Source organism: Anthonomus grandis, chromosome 7, assembly GCF_022605725.1.
Source record: "Anthonomus grandis grandis chromosome 7, icAntGran1.3, whole genome shotgun sequence".
Lineage (NCBI taxonomy): Eukaryota > Metazoa > Arthropoda > Insecta > Coleoptera > Curculionidae > Anthonomus > Anthonomus grandis.
In genome coordinates, this window is record NC_065552.1 from 28,598,729 (window position 1) to 28,611,102 (window position 12,374).

A 12,374-nucleotide genomic window follows, 5' to 3' on the forward strand; every position below is an offset into this window, starting at 1 on the left:
GTCACAAGTTCAACAAGAACTCTCATAAGGTTTCTGCCAAATACCTCGTGGAAAACATGGAATGTCAGATTGATCAGCATACATTTTTTAACAGTTTTCTACTAAAGTAGTCCACCTCTTTGTTACTTGGAGTCTAACTGTACTCCAAGAAATCTTAAAGCAGTCACATGATCATTTTCAACCCCTGACAATAAAAGAAACCTATGCATCTTTAAATCCGAATTATCCATCTTAGACATTTTAAACAAGACTGACTATATTTAAAAGATATTGGATTTTCTGGACTCGGGACGACGGGGGATTTTATTACAGTTAATAGAGACCCCACCAATTTATATTTTACGAAAGTTAAGCAAACATTGGACAGATGTAGCCTTACTATTGATTTCTTTAACACTAAAAAAGAAAAACTGTATCCTATGAATCCTAGAACACCGATACTTTATGGTTTCCATAAGACCAGTGGTTTCCTTTATTAACTCCCCATGCTATAATCTTTCCTCTTGGTTGAATAACGTTCTCAGGGAGGTGACCAACTTTAAAAGTATTTATTCGACTAAGAATTCTGTTGATATAACCAGAAGTTTGAAAAATCTTATTATCCGTCATGGATCTAAACTCATTTCCTTAGATGTAAAAAATCTTTTTCCCAGCATCCCTCCCAAAGATTGTTTAAAGTTAGTGAGAACCCTCCTATTAAAAACATCTCTTAGTCGTATAGTTATTAAGAGCCTTTTAGACTTACTCGATATAGTGATCAACCAAAATTTTTTCCAGTTTGAAAATAAAATTTTCAGGCAGGATTCAGGTTTGGCTATGGGTTCTTGTCTTTCCCCTCTACTAATCGAGATATTCTTGAGTCATCTAGAAAGAGAAATAGTTGAGGGTAGGTTTAGAGATTGCCTCACGGTATATATAAGAGGTATGTGGATGACATTTTTATAATCTGGAATGGCAGGGAGGAAGACCCACCAAATTTTCTTAGTTTCATAATTTCCTTACACCCTAAAATTTCATTCACAATCGAAGAAGAAAAAGATGGTTGTTTGTCTTTTCTTGACCTTCTAGTTAAGAAATGCAACAATAAACTTATTTTTGAAATATAAGCCCACTACTACCGATAATGTAATTCAGTACTCTTCAAATTCTGCCTACTCATATAAATTTGCCTCCTTTAATTCATTTTTGTATAGATTGTTTAATGTCCCCTTGTCAAAAGAAGCTTTCGCTAAAGAATTGAATATTATAAAACATATTGCTCTCAACAATGGATTTCCCCTTCATTTATTAGACAAAATTTATTACAAATTTTTAAATAAATATAAATTGATCTACAATATTGTTCATAATAACGACTCAATAAGTTCCTTTAGATCCTTGACCTTTTTTGGTTCTCCTTAAATTTAGTAAGATTCTTTAAATCCCTAAATATAAAAATCGCGTTTAAGACAGTCAACAATTTAAAGAACCAATTCGTCAGTACATTGGACAAAGCAAACATCCTTTCTAAATCGGGAGTTTACTCTTTAAAATGTGACGATTGCAACGCAGTATACACTGGCCAGTCTGGAAGAAAAATCTTTACACGCATTAAAGAACACGTAGCGCTTTTTGAAAAATTTTTACTTTTAAACCTAATTTAATTTTTAACAAATTAGTTTTAATTTAGCAAAGTATCGTTTAACATTTTCCTTGTAGTCACTTTCTTCAATTTACATTGGCTAACGTGTTAAGTTGTTTTAGCATTAGGTCCATATAGTCGATAGGTTTTACACTTATACTTCTAACCTTGTTGTACCGGATTCGATTCTCGTTGAGTCTATGTTGTTCCGTTCCACTTTTTAATTTTTTATTTTTTGCTTTGTACAATTATAACCTTAAAATTATTGTTTATTTATATACTGTGACGTGTGTGGATGGCTTCTAATGTTTTTTTATTGTTTTATGTTTTGTTTAAGTAATATTTTTATTTTAGGCCTGATGATGCTCTAACTAAAGCGAAACACGTGTAACCCGTTTTATTACATGTTGTGAGACCGTGACTTTGCATTTTTCTTTGTTTTTCGTCAACTCTGCATCTTTGCCTTATTAAGTTCATTTATATTAAGCCACTCTTTAATGATTAGATGTGAAAACATAAAACCTTTAGGAGAATCCCAAGTGAGTCAGTTGTAAAAGAGACTAGTATCATCAGCGAAGAGCATATATTTGGCCTTTGACCCAATGCTTGTAATATCCTGTAAATAGTATTGGTTTAAGGTTATTATTCTTGAGCAACACCAGAATTAACACAAACTTCTGGAAATAATAGCTTGGACGATTCAGGGACCAGTTAGAAAGAAGAATGTCTTCAGATAATGGGTCAAATATATTATTGGCCTCTAGTGAATGTTCGGAATTGATATTTCAATGTGTAAACCATCCTATACCATGGCCTCCAAGATTTCCATTTAGTAGTTAATCGTCTTTAAACTTTACTGTGACACACAAGGATAATCCGCAGGAATTTTTTAATTTGTTTTTTGACAATGAGGTGGTTGATAAAATTGGTCTGGAGACTAACTGGTATACAGCAGAACCACAGAGCATCATCATATTCAGAATAGAAACGCATGGAAAGTTACCACAAGTAATGAAATTAAAGTCATTCTTACTATAAATTATATGCAGTCCATTATAAAAAAAAAAATAGATTTAGAAAAGAAAAAGAAAAAAAAAGATAGAAACCCTCTATTGATCGAAAACATCAATCCAATACCAATTTTTGCAAAAAATAATGGCATATTCACGTCTTTGTGATATTAAATTTTTGTTATACTTCTATGATGTCAAATCTTACCCATGTTCAAAACTAATTAAAATTTGGGTTATATTCACTTATCTAAATGAAAAAATTAGGCACTGTATTGACTGGAACGGGACTATGGATGAGAGCTTGTTATTATGCAAGGAAATAATAGGATGGATTCAATAAATTCCAAATAGGCGAAAATTAGATATAAAAAATTATATGCTTTGCGAGTCTTCTAGTGGCTTTACTTGGAACTCCATAGTACACAGGAAATGATTCAAAATTTGATAAAGGATACAAAAATTACCCTATTTCCACAAAATAGTTTTGACACTTCTAAAACCTTAATATCTTCACGAATGAATATATATGGGACCCTAAAATCTAAGAAGAAATGTCTGCCTCAAGATATGAAAAACGAAATAAAAAAAGGAACGACGAAATAGCTTTTCATTTCATTAAAAAGATAAAAGAGAAGTTGCTGCTGTATCGACATTCACAATACAGAAATGGCGGGGAAACAAAGTGCGTAAACCGTTAGCAGTAAATGATTACAATAGGACCATGAATGGAGTTAATAAAAATGATCAGCATCTAGCGGACTACCCATTACTCGAGAGCGTAGTAAAAAATACTACATTCATTGGAACATTCTTTAAGAAATAGTATCATTTTATAAAAGAAAAAACGAGGAAGAAAAATACATTTGCTGTTTAGAATGGATCTAATTCGTAAAATGTTAGAAAAATATTTTCCTGTTGAAACCCAAAGTAAGGGACGTCTGTCGCTTCTTCTCATTCCACTAAAAATAACAGAACGCCATTTTTCCCACTATATACCAGCTACAGAAAAAAAAAGAACATAAAATGTATGTAAAAAAGAAAAAATGAATGGTACATTGCACGACATCTAGCAAACAGTTAAAATTACAACAAATTGAGCCATCTCATCTACTATTCAAGTATTATGTGTTATTGTTTATATTTTGTGAATGTGTAACTTTCTGTAAGTTTCTTAAAACTCTACAAGTTTAGCCTGTATTTTTTGCAATCACCTGTCAGAACAAACATTTGTAAATGTTTTTAAAATGTTTGTGTGATAGCAACAACACTTGCCGAAATGCATCACTCCTGAAATTCGAATTGGCATTTTATTTGTGAAGAAAAGACTTCCCCTACTGATTTTTCTATAATACATTTTTTATTAAAAATTTTTTAATACTATTCTTAAATTGATCTCAGAAAGATTTTTTTAAATTAGCTGGCAATTTATTGTGAAATGTAATTATCCAATACGTATCCTCGTGGATCCTGAAGTATACCACTCTTATTAGTGAGCAAAAAAATATTAGAGAGAGAACTTAGTAAGAATTTCCCTATTCTTGCATGCCTATTTGTAATCACCTCTAAATTTAAATCTTTGCAACGATTCAGACCCAAGATTCTTGGCATCTCTACTAAATGCGCTCAAATTAAAATTGCATACGATTGAGTAAAAAACTGTATAGCATGCCACTCGCAAGACCTCGTGGTAATTCTCATGCAAGATTCCTCAGTAAAAATGTGTTTACCTCAATATAAATTCGACTCCAAGCTACTGAGCTCCAATATATCTGGCATCAATATTTTCATCTTGTCTCTGAGAGCGAAAAAGTCACCTCATTCCTAAAATGGAGTAAGACTGAGGAGCAGAATAGTGTCAAATTAAGAATACACCTATGTTTTTATTTTTTTCTAATTTTAAAGCGAGGTAAGTAAAAAATAACAATAAATAAATTAAAAACTAAAAACTGTTAATATGTATAAGGCGAGCCTAGATACAAAAACGCTTGCAGCCATAAATATTTTACACCAGACTTATTAACAACAAAATTTATGATTCAAGTTTCCCTTTTTCACACATTACTGACCCACTCATAATAGTTGCAATTTACATGGGCCTTAATAAACTGCAAGCACAATATAAACTTGTTGTCAGCAGTTGGTTAAATACTTTGTTTTCCTTTGCTTAGTTCAAATATTCTAACAGATTAAAGAATGTTCTTTTGGATATTTGACATAGAAAATATTTTACTCATTTATGCATGTACTGACAATAAACCTATTGAAATGTAAAGCTTCGTACTAAATATAATTCGAGAGCATAAGTGGCTTAATAAGACTTGCATACCAAGCAGGTGATTTTAATGGCGAATATAATTGTACAGGTCAGGACAAGTGACCTTTTAATCGGCGGCTTACTTCGCTTGGCTTCATATTTGAAAGTTTGAATTTGGCACTAAAAATTATAAGAATCTTGAAATAAGAACCCGAAAATTTGATAGAATCATTATTAGTATTAGCAAGGCTAATAAAAAAGTATATATAGCGATATTAATGCTAAAATAGCTCCAAGGTTTATTTGTTCAAAATACAGGGTATTGAAAACGCAAAGGGATAGTCTTACATTATAAAAGTACAATACCCCAACGTGTAAATTTTTTAAGCATTGGATTCTTAAAAGAGAGCATGTATGTCAGCCAACTCAAGAAATAAGAGAAGATAAGAACTCTCCTTGAATTTATTCAATCAATTATTCTGTTAAAAAAAAGTAACAATGATATGAAGGATTTCACATAACGAGTAGAAAGTAATGAGTAGTAAGTAACATTATTCCAGAAAAGGTGAGAAGAAATTAAATTTGGTTTATAAATTTTAATGTTGTTGATCCACTTAAAAACCTTAATCAAATCTGCATGGACCAGCTGAAACTAGGAGTCTCTTTTCAAAGCGGTGTTAAATAGGGCTATCAGTTGACAGTTTGAATCAGTTGACCTATCGTTTATAGTAACAAACTTTTTATGATTCAACTATCCAAGACAATTTTATATTGGTGTTATGTTGGTATTATATATTGGTATTAATACATCTGTGACTAATTACAAGCCGATACAGTATCATTCTGTCTAGTTTCAAAGTTAAGGTAGTGTTACATAATAAATATTATTATTATAGATAGATGAAATAAGCGGGAAAAGCGTATAAATGTAGATGAAGAATATGTCACTCAAACTGTCTTTGCAGTCTATTATGGAATTAAAAGCTGCTTTTAAGAAAATATTTTCACAGCTAACTAACCTCTTAATGTAAATAGAGTAAAGGCTATGCACCACATTCAAAAAATAGACAAGCCTGACTATCGATTTCTTTATAATTTTGATGTACCAACTTTGGTGAGTATCAAATTTCCCAATTTAGATTTGAACTAGTTCCTATAGAACGATGCCGTTTAAAAGTAAATAAAAGAGCTTACTAGCATGAACTTCCTGACTATTTATTTAAGAGTTGTTTTTAATTTGTAAAGTCTGAAGTAGTCTGGGATAACATTTATTCATTAAATTGTAATTTCTCATTTTAGCATTCAACTTTACGTGATTATTTGCCTAGGTATTAGGTCTAGAGCAAGTTATATTTATTTATAAATTTAAATAAGCTCTCTAAACTTCACAGTTTTCTCAGTTAAGCTAAAAGTTAAAACATGTTTTTGTTTGTTTTTAAATTTATATACATCAATCTTAGAACACATCAATATTATCTGATTTATTTGTTTCTCTAGGGGCGAAACATGATAAAAATTTAAAATTTGATGCATTCTTTTGAATATAATCTATTTATAGTTGCAAAGTCTTTATTAGTTTCTAAATTGCATACTAAATTATCTAAATAAAAATATAGTATGTAATATAGAGATTCTTGCCCAACTATGGACATTTATTGATGGGAGATAAAATTTTGTTTGGGTTACACACATCGAAAAACATATCATGATTCTTCTAAAAAATTACCGTATTATTCATAGGCGCAATACTATTGAATAGCTTCACGTCATCCGCAAACCTTTTCTTTTTTTAATGTAAGCATCAGCATATAACAGTTTATACGGTTAAAGAAGGGTTGATATATTCCAAGGACTTGAGTAAGCCTTATCCACCTCCAATTATTTTCCTTATACAAATTTGTTACTTATTTACAGAAGACAAAACCAGTCTACGTATGAGAATCATCATTTGTCGCTTCCAGGCAGTAGAGTACACACAGCCTCAATAATCTCATTCCCATATAGGCTTCAGCATCCATAGATTCTTTTGGTTCCCAATTGTTCTCTTTCTTACCCATTTCCTTCAGATATTTGAGCAGATCCAGGATCACTAATCTTTAAGGAGCTTTTTTCATTACTTCCATGATAGCATATGATACATTCAAGATACTAAGATTGATCGTTCAAGAGTTTATATTGATCGTAATGAGGCTTCTACTGTGTTGGAGTAAGAGTTGATATATCTCAAGTAGTTGAGTTAGTTTGATTAACCTGCTCTGGTTTCCTCATAAACAATTTTGTCACTTATTTACAGAGGAACAAAACCATCATGTGCATTATTATTTCCTCCATTATTGGAAGAAATGTTGCTTCTTAAAGAAACGTTGCTTCCATTATTGGAAGTAACCACGTGTGAGAGTCATCTTTTTTTTCTTTCAGGCATTTGAGTACACTCAGCCTCAGAAATATTCGAGGATTTTTTATATATGTCTGAGAGTCAATACTATTATTTTCGGCGGGCATGTTCATTATATGTAAAACTCGTAATTCATGAAAACACACACTTAATTACGTCAGTATAAAGTACCGTCTTGAATAAAATAAAAGAAGTAGTGATCCGAAGCCGGTCTATCTATCATCAGTTCTCTCAAAAGACTGCATTTTCTTTTCCTTTATGCTTCTCCAAGCATTCATTCCCGGCTTCGTTTCACTCTCTCGATATCTCCTAAAAGATATTGAGTCATGTCCTTTATTTTATTTTTTTTTTTACTTTATAAAACTTTACTAAAAATCAACATGAACCCAGACTCATAAAAATAATTAATGGACGGCCGTACCGCCGATCGGTGACAGTTACTTAATACCAAGCCGATTACTAATCAAAACAAATCCTTATCTTAATATTCTTATAAAAATACGTATAGCCGATATATACTACTATATAGAAATTCTATTTTATATGCTACTACTCCATTGGAGTAAGCGTAGATATCTTCCAGTGAATTAAGTCAGCCCAATCAACATCCTCTGGTTTTTCTTATAGACAAGTCATTTACTTACAGAGGACAGCACGTGTGAAAATGTTTATATGATTCTTCCAGGATTTTTTTATCTTCTTTTTACATATGTATATGCCTCAATATCCATAGATTTTTGTAATTATTATTTGTCCTTTTTTACGTATTTCCTCTTAACAGTTGGACAGATCCAGCATCATCAGTCTAGTCCGATTAAAAATAAATGAAATAAAACTGGTCCGTCATGAACTGATCCTAGAAATACCCTGAGTACCTAGGGTAATATTATTTTATTGGAGTGTGGGTTATGCTTATAATATTAACTTGTTATAACTCAAGTATAAATCTACTAAAGAAGATCTTTCAGTTTTTTGTTTCTTTCGTTCTTTTTCCAAGGAAAATACATGGTTGACTCGATAAAAAGGTTTTAAAGGGCAAGAGAGTTATTAAGGGTGACTTTTTTAAGATAAAAGCACGATTTATAATTGATATATAAAACCAAATTATGATTATCAGACCAAACTCTTATAAACCCAAAGTGTGTCACAGTGCGTCAATCTCCTGCCAATCAGATAATCCAACAACTTTTACAATTGTGATTGATTGCACCATATTTATATATGTACCTCTATTGATTTTAGAAAGCTCCTCTTTCAAAGCATGGAAAATTTAATATTACTTAAGACTTACCCCATAACAGCATTTTCCTACTTGGTTCTATGCAAGTAATAATGAACTCACCAATGTAAATTAATGTCCTGGATGTGCCTCATATAAAAACTACAGAGTCTGATAGTGAATGTCATATACCACCAAAGGAGACAGAAAACCTACTCATTAAATTCACTTATCAGTCAAATTATTCTTGTCTTATAGAACGAGCAATAATTTTAGTCCTAATATTTCCGTGTCTTGCAATTTACAATAATAGAGTTTCCAAATTCTCTGAACTTCATAATTGACCCAATGATAAATCCTTAGAGGTTGCGCATATTCGGAATCGTCCCTCTAATTAGTCATGTGTAGGATTATCCAATGAAATCAATTTGGTATTAGTAAACCCATGCATTCTTAACTTAATTTTCGAGTAGTTCGGATAAAAATCAGTTTGAATATTTTAGTTTAATTTCCTGCTGACCAGCCATATTAAAATTTGTTTTAAAGGTAAAAATTTCTCTTTTAAAGAAAATATTTAGAGAAAACATTTAGGCAAAAATCCTTGAAAACCACTTGGTTCAGAGCTAATGTCTACTTTAGTCTCAGAGGAATAAATTGTATTTTACACATACTAAAGCTAGTTTTATTTTTAAATAGCTAATATAAAAGACGATTTATTTACTTCTATATTCTAGAATGTATTCAAATTAATATTGAATAATTGTCCTAATTATAAAAACTACGATTAATAAAATAATTTATTTATATCGAAATAAAAAATATTTACGTCATATCAGGAATTTTTTAAACATCTGAATATTTCACTCAAATATCGATTCCATCAGTAGTAGGGCAAGCAGCTTGCCGCTTAATCTTCAGTGAAAGTTAATACAAATTACATAAATACAATGAATCGCTTTTAATTGGTAAAATATTTTGTATAATACTTCTTATATAATCACGATTAATGTGGGTCAGTCAGTTTGTCGGTCACCCGGTTGTTTTTAATCGACTTTGGAAGAAAATCGAGTTTTTATTTATATACAAGACGTAACCAAGAATGATTATGCATATTTTTTAGAATAAGATCCATGGTGGACATAGATTTATTCTTCGATAATCATTAAAATCTGGTAGCTAAGTACTGGAAAACTGGAAATTATTAATTATTTGCTCAATTTTTAAATTTGAAAACAGGAATGACAGTTTTGAATTTCTGTACATTGTATTAAAAAAAAACGGTTTATCAACGAGATAACTTAGTTAAAAAATGCAGTAAAATTCATACCATGTAAACAGATTTACGCAAGGCCTTTGACAAGTTTAATAAGACCAAAAGTCATTAGAACATTTTAACTGAACAACTTGTAAACCTTAGTATCAGTGTTTCTTTAATATTATGGATTAAATCATGTCTAACCAATAATAAGCTGCATGTAAAAATAGCAAGTTGCTTACCTATATTATGAAATGCCTCCATAGGGGTTCCATTCGTTCACTTTAACGTTCAGTTCGTAGACCACATGTTTTTAATTCTATTATAAATTGACTTTTAGAACCTTCGGAAAATATGATTCAGATATGCAACAATATGTTGTAAAATGGCTAAAAATAAATGGAATGCATTTTATGTAACCTTATGTAACTACGGGTTAAGACTTAATGCTTAAAATAATATAATGTATATAAAGATAAATGATGGTGGTCTTCTCCATATTTCTTGTTATCAAACAATATTTCTAGTAAATAATTTATTTAATAGAATCTCTGCACAGATTATTAAAAAAAAAAGAAATATGCAATTAAAAATCTTAAAATGTTCTTTAGTGTAAGTAAACCTTTGGTATGACACTTATGACTCTAAATTTGAGAGAAGTTTTAATCTTCTCTTGAAGATGTTTACATTGGTAGCAAAACAGGCGTCGAGAGTAAAATAATTAGTTTTAATTCGTAGGTAAACTGTTTTGTGAAATGAATTAAAATATTTTATTCTTTGTTTACAGGGAGGACATGGAAAAAGTAAACATCAAATTCCACGACAACGGCACCGTTTCATATCAACACAAAAAAATTTTGAAATTTGTACCTGAATTAAGTGTAAGCCAGCAACATAAGATAACTGTACCAAATATTCCTTTATTGGTAAGTTATTTATTTATTTATTACCAAATACGCTTATTTAATACTGTATTAGCAAATACGCATTCATTTATAAAATTCTGAAATTAATTTTTGTTGATGATGTTTGTAAATTATAATTTAATATTTGATTTGAAAAAAAATGCAGGGAGTCCCCTAATAAAATACATCCTGGCCAACATTCAGCTATTTTAAGTGACAAGGTTGCATTTATAATAATATATCTACGCATATCAGTAAACAAAATTTTTCCATGTTTGTCATATACAAAAACTAAAATTCCAAAATTGACGTTATACATTTTATTAATTATCTTATTGATTTTTATAATAATTTAAAGACGTAAATAAAAGTGCATAATTGATAAATAATTCCATAGAATAGCAGTTTTATTCAAATGAATTTATATTAAATCATATATCAATAAAACTGTCACATCTTAAATGTGACTTTGTTTTTAGTTCCTTTCTAGTTTTCTCGACATCACACAGTCGTTGACTGTTCCTTAATTTTAATTTCTGATTCATTCGAAAAAAACACTAAATATATAAATAGGCCCTTTATAGTTATATGGCTATCTTTATTTTCACGAGTCTTATTTCATGGTATACCACCTTTAGTACCACGCATCTAGATGAGTGACGTGCAGTTGAAATATTCGAGGACAGTGGAATTTCCAAGAGTGACACTAAATTTCAAACTATTCTAGACGGATGAAGCAGATATCAGCCTCCTACGTCTTTTGGGCGTACAAGAAGGCTTTCGAAACTTGGCTCCACCTATGATCCTTTATTGTTTTTTATCTTATATACTTTTCTCACTAACACGGCTATCATTTGGTAGTCTTTTTCTGAAAAGGCAAGCATTTAAGTGCAACTAGACAAGGTCCAATACCTCGCATGCCCACTCATTAAAGGATTCATGCGACCGACCCTAGCCAGAGCAAAGCAGACTCTGTCAAATCTTCCATGCCTGCACCTTGTGGTGCACTTTGACGCAATGAGGACTGCGTATAGGTCTCAGCAAACCACAGGTGAGACTGGTCTTGGAAGAACTTGGTCACAGAAAAGTCCTCTGCTTTTAAAAGCAATTGGACTATATGACACCTATGAAAGGATAAAATTATAAGGATTTTGTGATACATAAAGCTGACAGAAGGTGGCCGGTCTCTAATAAGCCTGCATTACTAAACGGGAAGACTATCTGCTACACGGACTGTGCCAGAATGAGAAACTGACCTGGTGCAAGCTTTTGTGGCAATGTTCCACACACCGGCAAGACCTATTCATTCCAGACCTATATGCTAGACGATACTGGGGTTACTGACTTCCAGCCTAAAGTATTTGCTGCCTTATAACGTAGACAAGACATTTTAGAATGCAGATAATAATAATAAATAATAAATGTCTTCTTTATTCAGCATAAAAATACATGTTTTCTTAACTACTAAATAAGTAATGGCGAGATCTAGCTTAAAGCTACTCTATCTAACCATATTAATAAGCACAAATGCAAAATTTTATAGAACATAATAGCAGAATAAAAATGTAAAATAATAAATAAAATACAATCTGCTATGTGCAATAAATCATAGTAAGTACTTCAATGAAGGATCAGAGATGATTACCTATGTCGGTTTTGAAAAATATTATTTTTAGTTTTTTGTTTAAAGGTTGTTACAGAGAGAAGAGACT

The 12,374-nt window shown here is 31.0% G+C and overlaps 1 protein-coding gene across 5 annotated transcripts in view; it reads left to right on the forward strand.

Annotated features, from left to right (window-relative positions):
• LOC126738561 (scavenger receptor class B member 1-like) overlaps positions 1 to 12,374 on the forward strand; it is a 210,344-nt gene that overhangs the window by 176,736 nt on the left and 21,234 nt on the right. For all 5 annotated transcript variants that reach the window (XM_050443948.1, XM_050443946.1, XM_050443945.1 and 2 more), the window contains exon 5: positions 10,545 to 10,683. In XM_050443948.1, coding sequence (XP_050299905.1) covers positions 10,545 to 10,683 — 139 coding nt within the window. The remainder of the gene's footprint in view (positions 1 to 10,544; positions 10,684 to 12,374) is intronic.